Below are 20,578 nucleotides of genomic sequence, written 5' to 3' on the forward strand. Positions count from 1 at the left end.
GTGTCATTTGAGCTCCCCGCCTCAGGTGCCAAAATGTTGTGGGCCGGCCCTGCTTGGGTAGGTGTCTCATGGTGGCAGTGCAAAGAGAGGCCAACTCTACCAAGAGAAGACTCCACAAATAAATTCTTCCCCACTCCTGCCATCTCCACAGGCGGATTGGGGGAGGGAGGACCCACTATCCAACTCCCTTTGTCCCACGATTACAGCTACAGCAGAATCCACCACCCACGTGAATCTAGTTATAATGGGTAAAAAGTACAGAAAAGCCACACCAGGATGGATTTATTCACTGCCCCTCTTCACTGGAGAGCAAAGAAGTGTATCCCCAATAGCATACTCTGCACCTGTGTTACTAAGAGAGAGATGACTGCCTAGTACCAGTGGGGGAAAAAACAAGCCAAAAGACCACTCGTCTTCTCTGGCTAGGTCTTTGCATGGGCCATGGGGACGAGGTAAGGGAATCCAGCATTACCCCCTCAGGATGTGAACGTTTCTGGGATGGCTTCCTAGTTTTCCTGTGAATTCATCTTCTTTTGGTAAAGCCAAGAGGGGGGTAATGATTTCCACAACATTAAAAAGAGAACACCTGGCCTGATCCCTCCCTGGTGTAAGTGAGCGAAGGCAGTGAGGTGAGTGACGCCCCATTGCACCGAGATCCAATGGTTCATATTCCAGCGGCTGAACCCAACGTGGCATTGCAAGCTGCATGCGAAGGGGTTTTATGCTTTGAGGCCTGGTGGTGAATTGCTCATGCTCTATTCCATCGGGTGTTCTTGACCATGCAATGGCTGAGAATGGGAGAGCATGAGGCACTCCGGTTTGAGCAAACCCACTGGCTTCAGATGATCCCCTCAGGGACACCTGTGCAAACCTGCTGCCTCCTGCAAACAGTTCAGAGGGTGGTGCAGAAGACAGCACAGAGCCCAGCTCCCCCACTGTACTGGCTCTGCTGGGCTGACAGGAATAGAAAGCAGTAAAAAATATACTGTAGGCACCAATGGCTTGATCTGTAGGACTAGCCACTGGAGTAAGCCCTTCCCACGCACCCCTTCCTGGCAGAGCCAGGAGTGGGCTGTCTTGACTCCATCCTTCCCTGCACACCAGACAGTGGGTTAAATAGCATCTTGTGGAGGGCTGCAGTAAATGTTTTCCCTTGCAGAGTGAACAGGGAAGGAGTTCTGAATCTCAGGCCTCCTGGCGCAGTGCAGCAACCTACCTCCATCATGGGAGCTCAGAGCCTGGGCTCCAGCCTGAGCCAGAACGTGTCCACACCAATTAAACAGCCCCTTAGCACCAGCCCTGTAAGCCTGAGTCAGCTGACACGAGCCAGCCACGGGTGTTATGCTGCAGCGTAGACACACCCCTAGGTGCCAACAGTGGATTTGTGTTAAGTTTTAGAATCATAGAATATCAGGGTTGGAAGGGACCTCAGGAGGTCATCTAGTCCAACCCCAACCCCCTGCTCAAAGCAGAACCAATCCCGAGCAATTTCCGGAGCAGATTTTTGCCTGCTGTATAATGTTTCCTTTTCCTTCCATAACACAGTGGGGTTCATTCAAAGGTGAGGCTTGTTGTGTGTGGCTCTGGCTCCAAAGCCCCAGGGGTGTATTCTTCTTGGCTATTTTTGGAATGCTCCTTCGGCCTCCAGGGGAGCACAGTGTGAAAGGATGACACATTGCAGAAGAATTACGGCTTGAGACAAAACTGAGATGTTGCATAATTCCAGCTATTTTCTTCTCTGTTGTACTAAGATGTGCATTGAGATTGGGCCAGAGTGTCATTTCCAACAAACGCCTTTTGTGCTTTCCCCCATGCTGCCCTCATGTTTAGGAGGTGCTCCCTGGAAACAGCTGCAAAACCTCATCACTGTTCTCCTTCAAGCTCTCCTTTGCCATGATGCCTATAAAAAATGTGACAACTGTTAGACTATCGGTGTGCAGAGGCCAGGGCCCATCATGCTGACCAATGTTGTCTTACACTTCCCTTGTACTCCCCTGTCAGTCTGTAGCTATCTGTTCTCCTGTCTTAGTCCCTACCCCAAAGAGTTTACAATCTGTCTTTCTTTTCCTGGGTCTGGACATCACCCAGTACAATGGGGTCCTAGTCCAGGACTGGTGCCCCTAGATGCTATCGTATTACTAATTATTATTATTATTCCAGAACCACATCAAAGGCCGCAGGAGTACTGTGGGACTGGCAATTAAGTGTTTGTCCCTGCCTGTTCTATGGTTTGGAAAGAGTGCATCTTGCGGAGATGGCAAAAAGAAGATGCAAGTAGTAGAAAATATTATACTGAGGAGAATGGCAGGTGAGCGGAGGGTAGTCAGTGTGCATGGAAAGAATTAGGGGCAAGATGAAGTTGGGGTGCTCAGTGCTAGATAGGCTGGAAAGCGCATGTTTGATGTGGGCTGGACAAGTGAGAAGAATGGGAGAAGAACAACCAGCCCAGAAAGCAGAGGAGGAAAAGGACAGCAAGACAGGATGTGGAAGACTGAGGATATGCTGCAAAGACTCCATCAAGAGAAAGTTGGAGAGAAAAGGCTGGAAGGAGCAGTGAAGAATCCTGAGCCTCTCTGACCTCACGGAAACGGGAAAAGGAGTTGATAAAAAAGAGAGTGATTCCAGAACCACAACAAAATTGCCCCAGGGAGGAAATAGACAAAGTGATAGCTGATCTGGTTGGCTTGGTTTTAAAGCAAATAATTAAGCGCTGAACGCTCAGAAGGAGTTAGGGGTCATGACACTCAGGATCACAATGCCTAACTTTTAGGCACCTGGAAAAAGAGCTGATTCTCAAGACCTGAATTAGTCACCTAAACTCCTATCCAATGGATGGGGACAGACAGGCACATCAGAGTGCAGTTCACAAAAGCCAGCCCACTAGGTGTGGAGATAGCCAGTGGGAGATGCTAAATCTTACCCCGCTCTCAGAGCTTGGCACCTGATGCCAGGCTGCAGGGAGGAACCTAGCTGTGAAGTCAGGGACCCTCTTTAGAGTGAGTGCCTGATGCCATTTTAGCAAGGAATTGGTGGCGAGGTGCCCATCTTGATAACTTTTAGCCCTGTGGTTAGAGAGCATACGTGAGAGGTGGGAGACCCCTGCTCTGGCAGTGAGAGGGGAATCTATGGTAGCCACAGGAGCATTCGTCCCAATGGCTTGCAGGCAGGTGGGTAATTATGCTGTGCCCTGTAAACATTCCCTCTGGAGATTTCGATTGGATGCTGTCAAGGTTCCTCCCCCACTCTGAACTCTAGGGTACAGATGTGGGGACCTGCATGAAAACCTCCTAAACTTACTTTCACCAGCTTAGGTTAAAACTTCCCCAAGGTACAAATTAATTTTATCCTTTGTCCCTGGATCTCCACTGCCACCACCAAACTCTAACTGGGTTTACTGGGAAACATAGTTTGGACACGTCTTTCCCTCCAAAATCCTCCCAACCCTTGCACCCCACTTCCTGGGGAAGGTTTGGTAAAAATCCTTACCAATTTGCACAGGTGACCACAGACCCAAACCCTTGGATCTGAGAACAATGAAAAAGCATTCAGTTTTCTTAGAAGAAGACTTTTAATAGAAGTAAAGAAATCACCTCTGTAAAATCAGGATGGTAGATACCTTACAGGGTAATTAGATTCAAAACATAGAGAATCCCTCTAGGCAAAACCTTAAGTTACAAAAAGGACACACAGACAGGAATAGTCATTCTATTCAGCACAGTTCTTTTCTCAGCCATTTAAAGAAATCATAATCTAACACATACCTAGCTAGATTACTTACTAAAGTTCTAAGACTCCATTCCTGGTCTATCCCCAGCAAAAGCAGCATACAGAGAGACACAGACCCTTTGTTTCTCTCCCTCCTCCCAGCTTTTGAAAGTATCTTGTCTCCTCATTGGTCATTTTGGTCAGGTGCCAGCAAGGTTACCTTTAGCTTCTTAACCCTTTACAGGTGAGAGGATTTTTCCTCTGGCCAGGAGGGATTTTAAAGGGGTTTACCCTTCCCTTTATATTTATGACAGATGCAAACCACTTTTCCTCTCACCCCCTGGTCTGTATTGTTGCTGCTGGCTGTTAAATGTGGTTGTGTCCCATACCAGAGATGGGTGCATTTCAGGGGTGGCCAAAGTGATTGCTACAGACCATGTTGTTGGTAAAAGCTTGCAGTGCATGCTGGGATCCTTCTGGGAGAAAAGCTGTGTGGAAACAGAAGCTTCCCAGAGTACATTGTGAATTAGCAAGCCTCCTGAGTGCTGAGCAACAAAATGGCAGGCCTCACTTATTACGGGGAGGGGACACAAAGGGTGAAATCCGACTCCACTCAAGTCCTCCAGAGGCTTGGGCATGGGGAGTTTGTTTTAACTTTGAAGTCAGGATGCCTGAGGCGAGACTGCAAGTGCAGGCATCTTTGATGAGGATGAGTGACCTGAGGCCATGAGGACACTGTCTACCTTGGGGCTGGAGCAGATCAGGTGTGTGAATACACTGCACCTAGCTCCTTGGAAAAGTGCCACCCATGTTTCCTGAGGTCGGGTACCAGCTAGACTAACAGCACACCTGGAATCAGGGCTCTGGGGCTGCCCATTCTTCTGGCTGAGCAAACCCCAGGGCCACACCAGGAAAATATTAATCTCTTAGAACTAAAGATGGGGAAAAATCTATTAGGTTGCTCTGTGTCCATCTGATGGGAAGCAGAGCGGGATTGCTCCCTGTGAGGATACACCCAGACCAGCTTTACGTGATCCCAGGGGTGGGGCACTCGCCAATTCCACAGTTAGATCTCAGTCGAGCTGGGAGCCTAGAGCACATGACTGGAGCAGGGCGAATAATGAACACTTCGGCTTGCTGGCAGTTCTGAAAACCATGACAAAAAGGGAACCCCTCATTTTGCGTCAACCTGAAAATAATTTTTTTAGTGAACTGAAAATAGTTTCAGTTTGGGTTGAGTGAAAGGTTCATGCGACCCACAATGAAATGTGGAGTTTAGATTCTGAGCAATAAATAAGGCAATTTCCTAATACCCTGAAGTCATAACAAATTGCCACTGATGTGAGTCACTCCCATCCAGTGCAGAATACACAGAAAGGTTAAGTTGCCCTGTGAAGTTTTACAGGTGAGCAACATTTATTGACCAGCTGATGGCAGTGACAAGCTCTCTAACGAAGCAAGATGTCAGAACACCAGTCCATTGCCCTTGTAAATAAAGAGCAACCTGCGAAGGTATTCAGAGCTGATTTCCTGCTAGGTCTAAGAATGAGCCACAAGAACATAGATGGGGGGATCCACGTGTCTAGCTACAAGGTAGAGATGCCTGTACCAGGCATTTCCTCATTCTATCACCCAACTCCAGCACCTTTGTACCACATTTTCAAAATGTGGGGCCAGATTTTCAGCTTGGCTCCCACTTGGGCACCTACCTGATTAAGGATCAGATTTTCAGACACGTTCAGATTCCGTTGTGACACTTAGACCCAGAGTCTCCAAAGTGTCCAGGGGTGCAAGTTGGATACTCAGGTCTTCTGAAAATATGGCCCCAATTATGGGGGCTGAGCCCTTCTGAAAATTCCAGTCTAAGTGCCTACCCTTCACTGCCAAAGCACACACTAGACATGTGCAAAATGGGAACATCATGCACCAGGGCTATGTTTGTCCACAAGCCCCAATTTTGCATGTAGCCTATCACTCTGTGAGTGCAACCTAGGTGCCTTAGGACAAATTGTGCTCTTAGTTACACTGGTGCAAATCAAGAGAAAAATCAATGGTGCAAATTCCAGAAATACACAAGTATGATTGAAAATGAAACCCAGTTCCTTGTCTTGCAACGTAGCTCTTGAATTGGTTTTCATGAATGTTTGCAGTCCATAGACTGTGTTTCAGTCTGCCAGTGAGATGCTTGAACAAAAGTTGATAAACACCAGCAAATCTGCACTGTGGAATAATAATAACCAGCTCTTATAGAGTGCTTTTATCAGTCGATCTCAAAGTGTTTTACATATAAAACTTCATCTTGATGTCTATCCTACGCACACAGATGGCAGCTGCCCTCCGGGGCTCTAGCGGCAAAGGAATCTCACATATAATGATGGGTGCTGGGTTAGATAGAGAAGTGCGTGTATAATAAAATTATACCTACACAGGGAAGAGATTTGTTGGCTGGCTCTTTAAGTTCGCAGACAAAGGCATAACAATATCCAATGGCTGGAAGCTGAAGCTAGACAAATTCAGACTAGAAAAAAGGTGCAAATTTTCAACAGTGAGGGTAATTTATTGGTTTCAGAGTAACAGCCGTGTTAGTCTGTATTCGCAAAAAGAAAAGGAGTACTTGTGGCACCTTAGCGACTAACCAATTTATTTGAGCATGAGCTTTCGTGAGCGAAAGCTCATGCTCAAATAAATTGGTTAGTCGCTAAGGTGCCACAAGTACTCCTTTTCTTTTTGGTGATTTATTGGACCATCTGACCTAGAGATATAGTGAGTTTTCCATCACTTCTGTCTTTAAATCAAGATTGGACGTCTTCTCTAACTCAAACTGGAGTTATGGGCTGGATGCAGAAATCACTGGGTGAGGTTCTATGGCATGTGCTATTCAGGAGGTTGGAGCAGATTATCATAATGGTTCCTTCTGAACTTAAAATCTATGAATCTGTATCAATAGCAGCCATTGGTTTAGCTGAAACTCCGATTTCACTAAAACGTTGTCTCTCCACAACCTTCATACATTCAGGGTTTTCTTACAGATAGCAGCAGGAAAGAAAACCAAACAATCTGAGCATTTTACGTTTTTTGTTTGGGATGTAGAGATGATTTTTAACTGCATCTATCTCACAAGTCTTTCCAACCTCCAAGTAGCTTTTACTTGCGCCCTTGTGGGTGACAACATTGCCTTCTTCTGGCAAACTCAAGAACTGCTCCCATGTGCAAAACTCCATAAAATAAGAAGCTACATCATCAACGCCTGGCGTGGCCAGCTTGTGTAAAAAGCTGGATTTAGAAGGAATACGCAGCCATGTGCATTCGCTTAGCCACCCACATGAAAGGTGAGTAGTGGCTTACAGTGCGACACCAGCACGTGTATAATGTTAGATCGATTTCTTGAATATGTGTGACGTTAATGTTTGCAGTGTGGAATAATACCCGTCAAATTCTTAAAAAGAAAAGGAGGACTTGTGGCACCTTAGAGACTAACCAATTTATTTGAGCATAAGCTTTCGTGAGCTACAGCATCCGACGAAGTGAGCAGTAGCTCACGAAAGCTATCCGATGAAGTGGGCTGGAGCTCACAAAAGCTTATGCTCAAATAAATTGGTTAGTCTCTAAGATGCCACAAGTACTCCTCTTCTTTTTGCGAATACAGACTAACACGGCTGCTACTCTGAAACCTGTCAAATTCTTAACTCTGCTGGACACCAAAAAGCAGGGACTCAATACAGACACATATCTCACATTACAACAATTGGTGATCCACTAACTCTCCTTGTCCTATGACTGCAGAGGTGCTAACTGCTTGCTCCATCTTGAATGGCCTCTTGCAACTCCTTATGCTTAACATTGTATTTAGCTGTGACACTTCTGTGTATTGAGCAGCTGGGCTCCCGCTGGGAGCTCTGTGGGAAGCCCACAGCCTGGGTCATCAGTGCTAGGCAGTGAGGTTCCAGCTGTCGGCACTGCTGGGGCTCACAGCTGGAATGCCCGCCCCTCACTCAGTTTCACAGCTCCTGCTGTCAGTCACCCTGACAGCCAACGGGCAATTCAAGGAACGCAGTGTCTTTACAGACACTGCATCGCCTGAACTAAGTCCATCTAAGCCTTATGCCTCTCACTGAAGTGGCTTTACTAGGCCGGCGTAGCGGGCAAGTTACACTCAGGGGTGGCAGGTTTGTATAATTTTTGGTGGTGCCCAGAACGGGTCCAAGTCCCATCCCCCCACCCCCACCCCACCTAAGGCTCTGGGAGGGAGTTTGGGTGCAGGAGGGGTGCGGGCTCTGGGCTGAGACAGAGGGTTGGGGGGTGGGAGGGGGTGCGAGGCATGGATCTGAGCCAGAGATGAGGAGTTTGGGGTGCAGCAGGCAGGCTGCCCCAGGGCTGGGACCAGAGAGGAGGACTCCTCCCAGCCCTCTCCCCACTGGCAGGAGTGAGCTCTGGGGGAGGGGGAGGAGGAGGAGGCCCCTCCCCACCCCAGGCACAACACTCACCCAAGGGCCCCCCCCCGCTGCATCTCAGGAGGTCCAGCCAGGATAAGCCTCAACCCCTCTGAGTCCCCTGCCGGGGGGGAGAGGAGGTGGCTTCCACGCACCTCCTCCCCTCCTCCCTCTGCAGGCGCAGCAGCCGCCTCACTCTGCCCCCCAGCGCCTCTCCCCCAGCAGCTGGCAAGGGAGCACAGCGCAGAGCTGAAGGGGGCAGCTGCCCGCGGCCTATGGCAGGCAGGGACGCTCCGGGGAGGCGCACAGGGGCAGGCCGGCCCCGAACATCGGTGGTGCCAGGCCCCCCGGGCCCTGAATTTGTTGGAGCCCGGACACCACGGGCCCATACAACTCACTGCCCCTGGTTACAGTGGCAGGAGGAACATGGTAATGTGTACACATTGCTTACATAGTTAGGTCGACGTAAGCTGCCTTACATCGACTTAACTTTGTAATGTAGGCATGCCCTCTGATTACCTTTCCCAGACAGGCAGAAGAGTACTGTGGAGCTCGAAAGCTTGTGTCTTTCACCAACAGAAGTAGTGTCCAATAAACGGTATTTCTTCGCTCACCTTATCTCTGAAGCTAATGCTCATACAAAAGGACCATTAGTGCTGGCTAGAGTCAGGCAGAGGTTGGCGAGGGGACATGCAAGCTTCCCACACAGCTGTACTCGGCAGCGCCCTCTGCTCTTCCAGCCCTGGGCTCCACCCACACAGCTCTGCCAGTGCACCTCCACCCTGACCATTGAAGTGCTGCCCCCCCAAAAGCTGCCATGCACCTCGGTCCTGGCCTCAGGCACCTGCTGCTATTCCAGCACCAAGCCTGTCGCGAGCAGAGACTAATGAACAGGCCAAGTTGGGCATAATTGTTTTTGGTCGGCCAAAATGAGAATTTTAGCAATTTCCTTTCAGCCTGACAAGGCTGATGATTCCCTCTGAACCTGAAATCTTGCCTTGGGGGCTCAGATTTTGCATGTGGCAGTGGCTGTCACTAAGCATACACTTGTTTGAGGCCCCTGCTCTTGTCCTACTAGGGAGATCTGAGCACTTTCTATCAGTGTCTCACTCCCAGGCAGCAAGAGAGTCCAGGCCCAGCCAATCCTGAGGCCTTGTTTATGTTCTCCTCCCCCAACACCCGCTCTCGTTCTCTGTGCTCTTCCCAATCCTCAGGTCTTCCTTTCCCTGCTACCACTGCCAGGCCTTTTTATTTTAAATAGAGACTGCTCTGCTTGAAGCAAACACCCTCCTTTCCATGCTTCACCTATCTCCTTCTCCTTCATGCCTCTACATATCAACCAAGTCAGCCACTTACTTACCCTTTGAAACCTGGTCTCCCAACCAGGGCTATCTGGCATGCAATCTCTGTACTGCCATGTGCCACTGTAAATCTCCTCCAGGGAGGGATTCTCTTACCTTGTGGGGATTTGAGCAGCAGGAAGCAATAGTTTCCTGTCTCAGGGACACTTTCCGTGCAGTCTCTCCCATCTGAAGGGAACAGATCGGAGATCCACCAAAGCATCTGATATACACACCAAACAGCATTCAGTAATGGGATGGAGTTGAAAGAGTAACCAAGAGGAAAAGCTCCATATCTCAGGTCCATCCAGCCCGTATCCTGAGCCATGCAGACCAGTTAATGGGCCAGATCCTGCTTTGGAGCTACATCAAATTACAGCAACAGAGGATCTGGCCGTATATAATTTCCTCTGATGGGCTGATTCTGGTCTCCAGCTAGCTCAGCAGCTATTGTCACTTTCAGAGTCCACATTAAGCAATGCTGCCATCTAGTGGTTGATTCATACTTGATTTTCCTATACTCTTGCCCTTATTATTAGGGACCTACTAAATTCATGGCCATGAAAACCAAGTCATGGACCGTGAAATCTGATCTCCCACCGTGAAATCTGGTCTTTTCTGTGCTTTTACCCTATACTATACAGATTTCACAGGGGAGACCAGCATTTCTCAGATTGGGGTCCTGACCCAAAAGGGAATTGCAGGGGAGTCACAAGGTTATTTTTTGGGGGGGAGGGGGAGTCATGGTATTGCCACCCTTACTTCTACACTGCCTTCAGAGCTGGGCTCCCGGCCAGCAGCCGCCGCTCTCCAGCTGCCCAGCTCTCAAGGCAGCACCGCCGCCAGCAGCAGCGCAGAAGAAAGGGTAAAAGTACAGCAACACCCCCTACAATAACCTTGTGAGCCCCCCTGCCCACAACTCCTTTTCGGGTCAGGACCCCTACAATTACAACACCGTGAAATTTCAGATTGAAATAGCTGAAATCATGAAATTTGCGATTTTTAAAATCCTATGGCTGTGAAACTGACCAAAATGGATCGTGAATTTGGTGGGGCCCTACTTATTATTAATGATTATTGCTTTATTAGTTGCACTCCATTAGTGCCTCAAAGCACCATTCGTGGATCAGGACCCACTGCACTAGGTGCTGTACAAACACAGAACAAAAAGATGGTCCCTGTCCCAGAGAATTTACCATCTAGGAAAACTTCTGTTGGTGGGAGAGACAGGCTGCCAAGCCACCCAGAGCTCTTCTTCAGGGCTGAGAAAGGTGCTCCCAGCTTCACAGCAAAATGAACAGTGGAACAGATTGTTTAGCATAAGTAGTTAGCACATATTGCAAGGGACCTTTCAAGATAGAGTGGCCCGTTAACACCTCTGCAGTCATAGGACAAAGAGTGTGTGTGTGTGTGTGTGGGGGGGGGGGGGGGTTAATGGGTAGCAGATTGTTGTAATAAGCCATAAATACAGTGTCTCTGTTCAGTCCCTGATTTTTCAGTGTCTAGCAGAGTTATGAATTTAAGCTCCCATGTGTTGTGCAGGTTTCCTTTGAGGATGAAGCCTGGTATGTCCCACTATATCAGGAGCCTGGCAGAATGGACATAGACACAAGCTGATGTGTTCTCAGTTTGCAAACCCCAAACCCCATCCTACAATACATTGCAAATGAACAAAGCAAAATCACGGCCTCCTCTGCTTGCCTCTAGTGTTGAGGGGGTTGGGGGGTGATGGAAAAAGGAGCGTGACTAATGCTTCACTCTGTCGACAGCCAAGTCAGTGCGGTAGTTGGAAACCTCAATCAGGTTTTCATCAGGGTCTCGGAAGTAGATGGATGTGATTGGCCCAATGGCACCGGTTCTGGGCACTGGGCCTTCTTCAATAGTCACACCACAGGCCTGGAAGGAGAGGGAAGGTATGTTTGGTTTTCAGCATTAACAATGGTTTTCTAAGGGGCTTGCTCCCAGTCCTCCCTCCTTCCCCCCCACCCCTGCCCCCAGGCAGATGGTGGAGCCATTGTCCAAGCACCTCTCTGGCCATGGTTGTTCTGATTTAACAGTGCTGCCGTGCATTTCCCAAGGAGAGGGGCAGATGGTGAAGAGGACCTAGAAAAGCACTAGGTGTTGCCAAGCAGGGCGCTAGCTGCTCTTCAGCCCTGTGATCCCAGCCTGTGGCACTTGATGGCTGCACCTCCTGGCAGACAAACTGTTCAGCATTCAGCACTAGAAAGGGGAACAGGACACAACCCATAGATTCAGGTTCACTGGTGAGCTAAGCCAGGCTTTGCCTATTAAAGGCTATTATTGCATTAACCCCTTATTCTGCCAAGTCCCTGGGTTTATCTGTCCATGGGCAGGGGGTGTGGGTGTAGGAAGCAGAGAGTCACACAGGTAATGAAAAAACAACGAGGAGGACTTGTGACACCTTAGAGACTAACACATTTATTTGGGCATAAACTTTCGTGGGCTAAAACCCACTCCTCATTGTTTTTGCTGATACAGACTAACACAGCTACCACTCTGAAACCTGTCACCACACAGGTAATGAAATAGACCTTCAAGAAGACACAGGTATAACTGCCCCTCCCATACTGCTTAGATTAGATCCCATACTGGATTAGAGTAGGGTCTTGGATTTCCCAGGTGGGTGGCTGGGTGACAGATCTCATGCTGGATAGTAAGAAAATCTGAAATCTCCCAATCTCCAGTTCCATATGGTGACTTCCTTGAGAACATCTAAATTCATCTTACTCATGTGCTTAAGCTCATGTGCTCTCTGCTCTGAGTGACTTCCATGGACTTTGGACCCCTAATGAAGAGAATCCCCTTGAGTTCAGTGGCAAATGCTCTGCAGACCTGCGCAACCGGCTAGGCCGTCAGTTGCCCCTGACAGTGATCCATACAGCACAGCACTGCTGATGTGACTCCTTGTTCCTTATGACTTCCTTGTGCTGTCGAGCAGAGAAGATAAAGAGACACACAACTGAGCTAGGTTGGACTGCAAAGCATTGTGGGTGGATGGGGCTGGACATATGGTGTATGGACAGAAAGAAGGGGCCAATTACATAGACTAGTAGGTGATGGGTTTGATGTTCTGAAGGCAAGCAATAAACAACACTGGCCAGTGATATTTTGGCAGGTACTGGGTTCTTCTTTCCCAGGCCTGGGGGTTCTCTATGGCTCTGCCACCTTACCTCATCCCTGACCTGAAATACGCACCACTGTTCTAGTCCTGCCCTTAGTCTCCCTTCACCACAGCTCTGCGGATGCCCTTCAATTCTGTCTCACAGCTCCCCCAGCTATTCCAGTCCGGGGTTCCCCAGGCACGTCTCTGCTGCTGACCTGCAGCTCCATCTGCTATTCCAGGCCTGGGGTTCCCACGCACAGTTCTGATGATGCCCCTCAATCCTGCCCCATAGACCCTGCCCTGCCCCCAAACGTCCTGCTACCCCAGCGCTGAACCTGTTATACAGAGATTTTCAAATGTAACATGTTTCAAATGTTATACAGAGATTGCAAATTTGAGGTTTTGTGATATAGAGCAGTACAAAGCCAGGAGATTCATGCTCACACACTGAACTCCAGGTGTCTGGTTCTCCTCTTCCTTACAACCCCTTTGATCTGAGTGGAATTACTCCTGATTTACACTGCTGTAAGCACAAGCTGAATTGGGCACCAGGTCTCCAAGATGACAGGGAAGTTCGCTAGCCCTTACCCTACCACACCTCTGGGTTTATTCATTCACATCAGGCCCATGGCAGTATCCCATGAGACATGTGGCCACTTGGGTGAAACACAGTTTGCCCAACCTTCAGGTGTCCCACTAGCTGGTCTAGCGAGGCGTCTGTGATCAGGCAGACGTCTATGGAACCAGGAACTGGTCTGTGAGCCTTGGGTTCAAACTCCTTCCCAGCCTCGTGGAGGTTAAACTTTTGGTTCCCAAAACGTAGTGCTTTCCGGTTGCCCTGTCACCAAGGGAAGGAGAGGATTAATGTACTACCACACAGAGACCTCCCTCTCTGAATGCCAGGATTGCAAGAAAAACCCTGGGCTGGGGAGTGAGCCACCAGGGATACTGCTCTGAGAGAACAGGAAAAGTCTCCTTTGACAGGTAGGAGGAGTGTTCCATTTCTGTACTCAGTATCACCCCCTTGTGGAAAGCAAGTGGAACTTCTGTTCCATAGCACAACAAGGGACACAGGAGTGAGATCTTAGCACTGCTATAGCTTTACAGACATGGGAGGAGAGGGAGACTTTCAAAGGCCCAAATGACAGTTTGGTGCCTAACTGCTGCTACACATGTCTTTGGAAATGTCGCCCAGGAACTAACCAGCCCTCCCAGTGGCTCTGTGAGGTCAAGCTGGTTTTTAAAAAAAGTGAATTTAAACAAACAAACAAAAATGGATTTCAGTTTTTTGGTCCAAATTTGAAACTTTGCTGAAATGTCTAACTTCAAAGCTCTGCAAGCTGCTCTAGAACTGGGGGGAATACACAGGAGAAATTGTGTAATGGTGGATTTTATTTATTCATTATTTTATTTATTGCATTGTCCTAATAGGCTACTCAGACAAAGTTTTAAAACTCTGTGGGAATTTGTTATGTACAATACGGTAGTTAATTTACTTCAAGATGTACCAATGAGAACAGATACACAGCGTCACTGATGTACAGAGCCCTCACCTCCAATCACGTACCGCGTGGGTTCAGTTGCCCAGCAACTGTCCGGTCTAACTGAGCTCAGAAGTTAGTCAGGGTTTTTTTTTTTTTTTCAGCTGTGTACATCACACTATAACTATATCTGTATGTAACAGTGAAATATAGAGAGATGGCTAAAGACAGGTAGTGTTAAAGAAGAACACTTCAAGTGTCAGTGAGCAGAAGGGCAGGGGTATGCGGACAGCTGGTAGATGCAATAAGAAAAGTTTGGGAACCTCTGCTCTAGGGGCAGGTTCTTCCATTATTTCCTCCTGTAGGGTCTTCTGTACCTGCCTCTGACTAAGCTGCTGCTGACTTATGTCAGAGACAGGACACTCAGTCAGATGGGCCATGGGCTGACAGTTCCTACAATCCTCACTCTACAGATGGGGAAAATAGAGATGCCTTGCTCACAGTGACGCAATAAGTTAGTGGCAGAAGCAGGACTAGAACACAGGACTTTTCATATCCCAGCTCCGTCCTGCTCCTCAGATTACCTTGAAAGTGACCACTTCCATACCCAGGACTTTGGAATAAAAGCCTACGGTGTCCTCAATGTTCTTCACAGTCAGCACCAGATGATCCAGTCGCTGGATAAGACATGGAAAGGGGCCCTCACGCTTCTCCTGCCAGGACATCATCTGAGAGCCAGGAACCAGAGACTAAAACGGAGTAGAAATAAGTTTAGTGAGATGCAGGGACAAGCTACCAGATCATTTCCTAGTTGGGCTGGCTGGGGACATGGGGCTAATTAAATGGAAGCAGAAGCCAAAGTTGGTTTTCTTTCGGCCTGTGTCTGGCACATGAAAAATATGTTCTCCTCCTTCAGATGCTTCCTCAAGACCCACCTGTCTTGTGATGCCCGATCCAAAGCCTACTGAAATTAATGAGAGACTTTCCATTGATGTCAATGGACTTAGAGTCAGTCCCTAGAAGAATCAGCCAGTGAGTGAGGGCTAGGAACATGGGCAGATGGGATGGCTGACACTTACCCTATCAACATATGATACAGTAATGAGGCAATCCTGCCTGGAGCACGTGCCTGAGGCAAGCCGTGGCACTACAACTGTGTCTGCCTCAGTTTCCCCTCTCAGCTAACCCAATAACTTCACTTCAGGCTCTCTTGACACTGTAATACCCTCCTTTGGGTTAGTTTGTTATAAAAGCTTTGAGCAATGCAGTACATAACACAAATCCAAACCATATAGTCCATTTCTCAACCCAGTGCAAGCAGTCATGAAAGTTCAAGACGTCTCTTCCCTTGCCCCACATACCACCCCTGTTACCTGTCAGCTCTGTGTTCTTGGGGAACCAGGGCACAGTACCCAGCCTGTCTGACTCACAAAGGACCCGCCCCCCACCCCCAGCCTCTGCTTGAACCGAAACCGATCAGAAGAAAGACTTACAAAAAGCAATGAAAAGGCAGTGGGAGACACACCTAAACCCCTGGGACAAGGGTGACAGGATGAAGAAAGCTCCCTTAGCCTCATTTGCATTGAAGATGGGTCAGGGAGGCATCTCCATTAGCATACAGAATGGAGAACAGAGATTCCAAGGCAAGAACCACACGGACCTCTGGGACCAGAAAAGCAGGGAAGCACTGCATGATGGGGGATCTCTGCTCCAGATGTTAATGAACCCACGTCTGCACACACCCAGCTCAGTAGTTACCAGACCCATTCTAGTAATAAATCCTTTATTGGTGTCCAAAATACTGAAGCTGCCTAATTGCATTGTGAGCTCCCTTGAAAGAACACCGCCCATAGCCAGGAATGATCAGTTCCTATTGTCTAGCTCAGTGGTTTTCAAACTTTTTTTCTGGCGACCCAGTTGAAGAAAATTGTTGATGCCTGTGACCCAACGGAGCTGAGGATGAGGGGTTAGGTGTGGAAGGGGGTTCAGGGCTGGAGCAGGGGGCTGGGGTGTGGGAGGGGGTCAGGGCTCTGGGCTGGGGGTGTGGGCTCTGGGGTGGGACCGGGGATGAGGGGGTTGGGGTGCAGGAAGAGTGTGAAGCTGGTGCTCTGGGCGGGGGCAGTGCACAGAGCCCCGTGGTCCCCCTGCCTATGAGCTGGACCTGCTGCTGGCTGCTTCTGGGTAGGGACTACTAGTTTTACTACTGGTTTTTACTGGCCAGCTGCCAGGGTCCCTGGGTGCAGAGCAAGGTGACCCAGTGCCTTGCATTCCATGACCCAGTACTGGGTCGCAGCCCGAACTTTGAAAACCACTGGTCTAGCCTGAGCAAAACAACTTTGGTATACTCCCTTGAGCCATCAGTTTACCCATAAACAAACATAGTGTTCTCCCTTGAACCATTATTGTTTCCCTACAAAAACCCCTACTCACACACAAGTAAGGGTTCTGATGCCTAGATCCAAACTCTGCATCAGTTCCGTTGGGACTTCATCTTCTCCTGACTGATTGTGCTGGGGGCTCTGCCTGTCTCCAGCACTCTGGACTCTCAGATACCACCACCACCTGGGGACCCCGACCAGTTCAAGCTTCACGGAGTGGTGAGAACCCAACTCTCTCTCTCTCTGCTTTTTTTCTACTCTAGGTATAGCTTTCTAACCCAGGCTTGTGTGATCAGTTATAGTGTTCTAAACCTGACTTTTGTAATAAAATTTAAGCTAGATTTAATATTGTAACTGTTTTGTTTGTTTGGCTCTCTTTGGATGGTTATTACCTGGCAATAGATAACTTTTATGGTTCAGCTGGTTGCTTTCCCTCTCTCTCCCTCTCTCTCTTGTGTTTTTGGCTTCCCCATTTACTCTGCAGCAACACTCCTCTTACCTAAGCTAAAGATCCCTGTAGTGCCCAAAACTCCTGTGGGGTTTGCTCATCCAGTGAGTTACTTCCGGAACAATTGTAACGTGAAAGTGGGGATAGGGACGTGCGGAACCTGGGACATATGAGGGTGGCATCTTGGAAGTGCCACTTGACCCAGGCTGCTGAGTCCAGGGGCATATAAGGGGTCAGCTTGGAAGTGCTGATTCACCCAGTCTGCTCAGACGGGCTCTGTTCATGTGTGTGTGTGTTCATCTGATTCTGGGGCTGGAGGAACCCGGCCCTGGGGAACCTAGGTCCTGCAGGATAGCTCCATTGGGAGGGGACTTGCAGAAGGGAGAAGTAGAGCTCTATATGAACACACAAGTGACACAAGCAGTACATTGATAGAATTACGGCACCTCCCCTCCCAAAGAGTAACCCTAATAAATAAGTGTACCCCAAAGTCACGGGCAAATCTGGTAACACCTCTCATTGCCTTCAGCCATGCCTGGACTCTCTATTAGTCTTCTTCTGTCCTTCTGCCACCTCAGCCTTTCCAAGTGGACTGAAACTCTGCTCTTCCTACTGGGAACCCCCGGTGATACCCTGTCCCGCATATGACCCCCTGTACACCATGTTCACCACTTTTGTAAGGTTATGATATATTTTGTACAAAGTATGCCTTCTGAGGTATCATTTGCAAACTCATAATCTGCTGAATATTACCATCCCATTGAAATATGTGTAAACTCACTGCATGTAAAATTATGAGATTTCGCTATATGATTGTTACTGAAATATGTTGTAGTTCTTGGTAACGCCCACTAACTATTTTCTCAGAGACAAAGGCGCATTAGCACACCAGAGACAGGCCATTTACAAATGGCTTCTGAGCTCAAAAAGGTTGTGAACCACTGCCCTACAGCACAGGGCTCCCTATTACGCTTAGAGAAAAACAGATTAACAGCAGATTTAAGTTACTTGACTCAGTAAAGCAAAATGTTTGTTTCTCCGGTGACTGGGAATGCTTCTGAGTCAACCTGCAGAAGGAAAATAGCACTTTTGGGGATTTGAGAGGTTTTCATTTCATTTTCTGATTGATTTTACAGGAGATATTCAGGTCTTGTCTAGTGTGGAAGACTCTATGTAACACTGAAGAACCAGGAAGAGTATGCCAGCATCCATAAAATATAAGCAAAACCTCTTTAATCAAAAGGGGAAATAGATTTAATTCAAAATGCTAAACTCTTTGTGTTTATATCTGTTTAACTCAAACACTCAATTAACAGTCAGGAAAAAAGTGCTCTTTGTTAAAGGTCCAACACTTGAATTAAGTTCTGACACAAGTCATAATCCTCTTCTCTGAGGCCCTCAACTAGTCCCCCAGCAAAACCAACATGCAGTAGACACGACACTTCTGATTTTTCTAAGGTTAAAAAAAACAACAATGGGGGAAAGTAAACCCTCCCAGCCCTTTCCATTACACAGTGACAAAAACACCACCAATAATCCCATAACTTTTTATCTGGGGCCAGCCATGAAATAAATAAATCAAGGCATTGAGACACAATAGGGGATGATGTAATTGCCATATGAACTATATTGATCGTTTATGCAGTATGTGACTCTTTATACACACTCACTGAACTCCCGTTTTATAAGTACACTGGCATGTCTCAAGGTTATCCTGCACCATAGTAAAAGTCCCGGTAGCCCACCTATGCTAGCCCTCCCACTGGTGCAGCTCCAGCAGTGAGTTGAGTTTAAGAAAAATGATAGTATAGACAGGTTTCAGAGTAGCAGCCCTGTATAGCATAGATAAGGTTTCCAAGTCCTGCCCAGCCTGGCGTGAGCTGACTGTAAAACCTGGCCCAGATTCCCAGAAGGCAAACCTGGGCAAGTCTCCTCTTTGTTCATGTCAAAGTCACAGTCTGGGATTTGGAGGCGATATCCCGAGGTCACCAGAGTTACAAAGGCAGAAAGAATTTCCCAAATAATATACGCAAGGCTTCAGAATTATCCAGATCTGTGGCTCTCCTGCTGTTTGCACCAATTACAGTGAAAAGCTGTGTGACACTGCCGTTAAAAATTCACCGGCACTTCCTTGAGCTGGCATTTGAAAATGCTGAATCAAACACCCTTTAGATTGAATGCAGTCTCTGCAAAGTCCCATGAATGCCTGTGGACCTGCGTATGTAGCACTCAGAATCCTGATACATTGGCTTTGCTTTCTGGTGTTTGCAAGAGCTGATTTTCAGTAGAGCAAGCACTCAGGATGTTTGCTGTCTGAAGACACAGCTTGTCTCTGCAATCTTCCCCCCAGCCCTAGCCTCAGAACCATTTGCAGAGTCACTGTCTGCGCCTCTAGAGTTAATATTTAAGTGTCTGCTCTCAGCAAATGAACATGAGTGAAATGTTGGTAGGGAAAAAAAGGCAGAGTACCTGTACGCAGTGAAGACAGGCAAGCTCAGCAAAACAGCCTGAAAGAACACTGTCCCCTCCAGCTAACCACTTCTTGGTCCCCAGAGCTGAGCTGTGCTGGGAGCAGAGTTCCCAAGGAAAAGAGACAGAGCGAGTAGAAATAAAAGCCCGACTCCTGAAAGCTGCTCCCTCCCCTCCGTGAAGACCTTGGTTTCTGTTCGCATAAAGCAGCTGACCAGGTTGGGGTCAAAGATCTCAGCCATTTCCCCAGCTTTATGAGTAACACACACTTGCTTCTAAAATAAAGAATGCAGGCTCCCTGTGAAATAACACAGGCTACAGGGCGCTCCCGGAAAACAGAAACTGGGGCACACAGCTATAGTTCTTGGGCTTACCCCAGCTGGGCAGGATATGCCTGCCTGGGAATCACCAGGTGCATCCTACTCCTTCCCTGCCTCCAGGGGGTGCTCTGTGCCTCTGAGACAGGCAAAGGCCATATTGCCCCATCAGGCTGTGTGCACACACAGTGCCCCCCAGGGACACTAGAGCATCAATGAGGTGGGAAGTAATTGCCCAATCCCTGCAATTATGCACAGTCAAGCAGGTTCATGGTGGTACTTGCTGATGTCCTGTCCACTGTAGAGTTCCACACGTTCCCAGTGGCAGTGCTAAAAGGGCTTCAACAAAGCCTGAGTGAGTACTACTGAGTTTAGAGTTTCTGGGTGTGGCATCCATGTCCCCTGGACTGCAGGATCCCTCTCCAAGCAGCCACACTGGCTACCGATTAACCTGAGTAGAACCTCTAGACTTTTCTCCACTTTGTTCAAGATTCTCCACTCTCTGGCTCTGCCTTATCTGTGTGATTTGATCCATGCTGCTCTCCCTGCCCTCTGAGCTCATGGTTCATCATGGCGTAACTCCAGCTCCATGCCAATGATGTCAGTGGAACTACCCCTGCCTAAAACTGGAGCGACAAACTTGTGTGCCATGCCTGAGGTGCTATTCTCAACTTCTCAGCTCATCAGTTCTCTGGGCTTCTCTTCGCTCACCCGAAGCTGGCAGAATGCGCTCCCATTTGACCTTCATGCCACTGACTCTGTTAGCCTTTTAAAGGTCAGACTTAAAACCCTGCACTTCCACCCAGTTACTTCTGGTCTCACGTCCTGCACTTGTCATCTTCTTTGATAGTTTGGTTCTTCAGCACCTGCTACATGTGAAAGATGT

At 48.2% G+C, this 20,578-nt stretch overlaps 1 protein-coding gene across 2 annotated transcripts; it reads right to left on the reverse strand.

The window, feature by feature from the left end:
* Window positions 1-6,392: 6,392 nt before the first annotated feature.
* GLOD5 (glyoxalase domain containing 5) lies at window positions 6,393-19,538 on the reverse strand. 2 transcript variants are annotated; one of them, XM_084638732.1, is made up of 4 exons: window positions 19,376-19,538; window positions 14,665-14,829; window positions 13,282-13,437; window positions 6,393-11,371 (listed from the first exon to the last, which is right to left on the reverse strand). In XM_084638732.1, exons 2-4 carry the CDS (start codon window positions 14,806-14,808, stop codon window positions 11,222-11,224), a joined length of 450 nt encoding a protein of 149 aa, XP_084494858.1. In that variant the 5' UTR covers window positions 14,809-14,829; window positions 19,376-19,538; the 3' UTR covers window positions 6,393-11,221. The 2 variants fall into 2 exon arrangements, with proteins under 2 accessions (XP_084494858.1, XP_084494859.1); XM_084638733.1 differs by lacking the exon at window positions 19,376-19,538 and adding an exon at window positions 18,826-18,913.
* Window positions 19,539-20,578: the final 1,040 nt, after the last annotated feature.

The sequence above is a fragment of the Lepidochelys olivacea genome (assembly GCF_965140295.1).
Source record: "Lepidochelys olivacea isolate rLepOli2 genome assembly, chromosome: 9".
NCBI lineage: Eukaryota > Metazoa > Chordata > Testudines > Cheloniidae > Lepidochelys > Lepidochelys olivacea.

Bases quoted from the DNA above. Each gene is read 5' to 3' on its own strand.
- GLOD5 (XM_084638732.1), bottom strand. From the start codon at position 14,808: ATGATGTCCTGGCAGGAGAAGCGTGAGGGCCCCTTTCCATGTCTTATC. The intron at 13,438-14,664 runs GTAATCTGAGGA...CCTTGGTGACAG, and splicing joins TGGAAGTGGTCACTTTCAAG to GGCAACCGGAAAGCACTACG. The intron at 11,372-13,281 runs GTTGGGCAAACT...CTCTCCTTCCAG, and splicing joins AGCTAGTGGGACACCTGAAG to GCCTGTGGTGTGACTATTGA.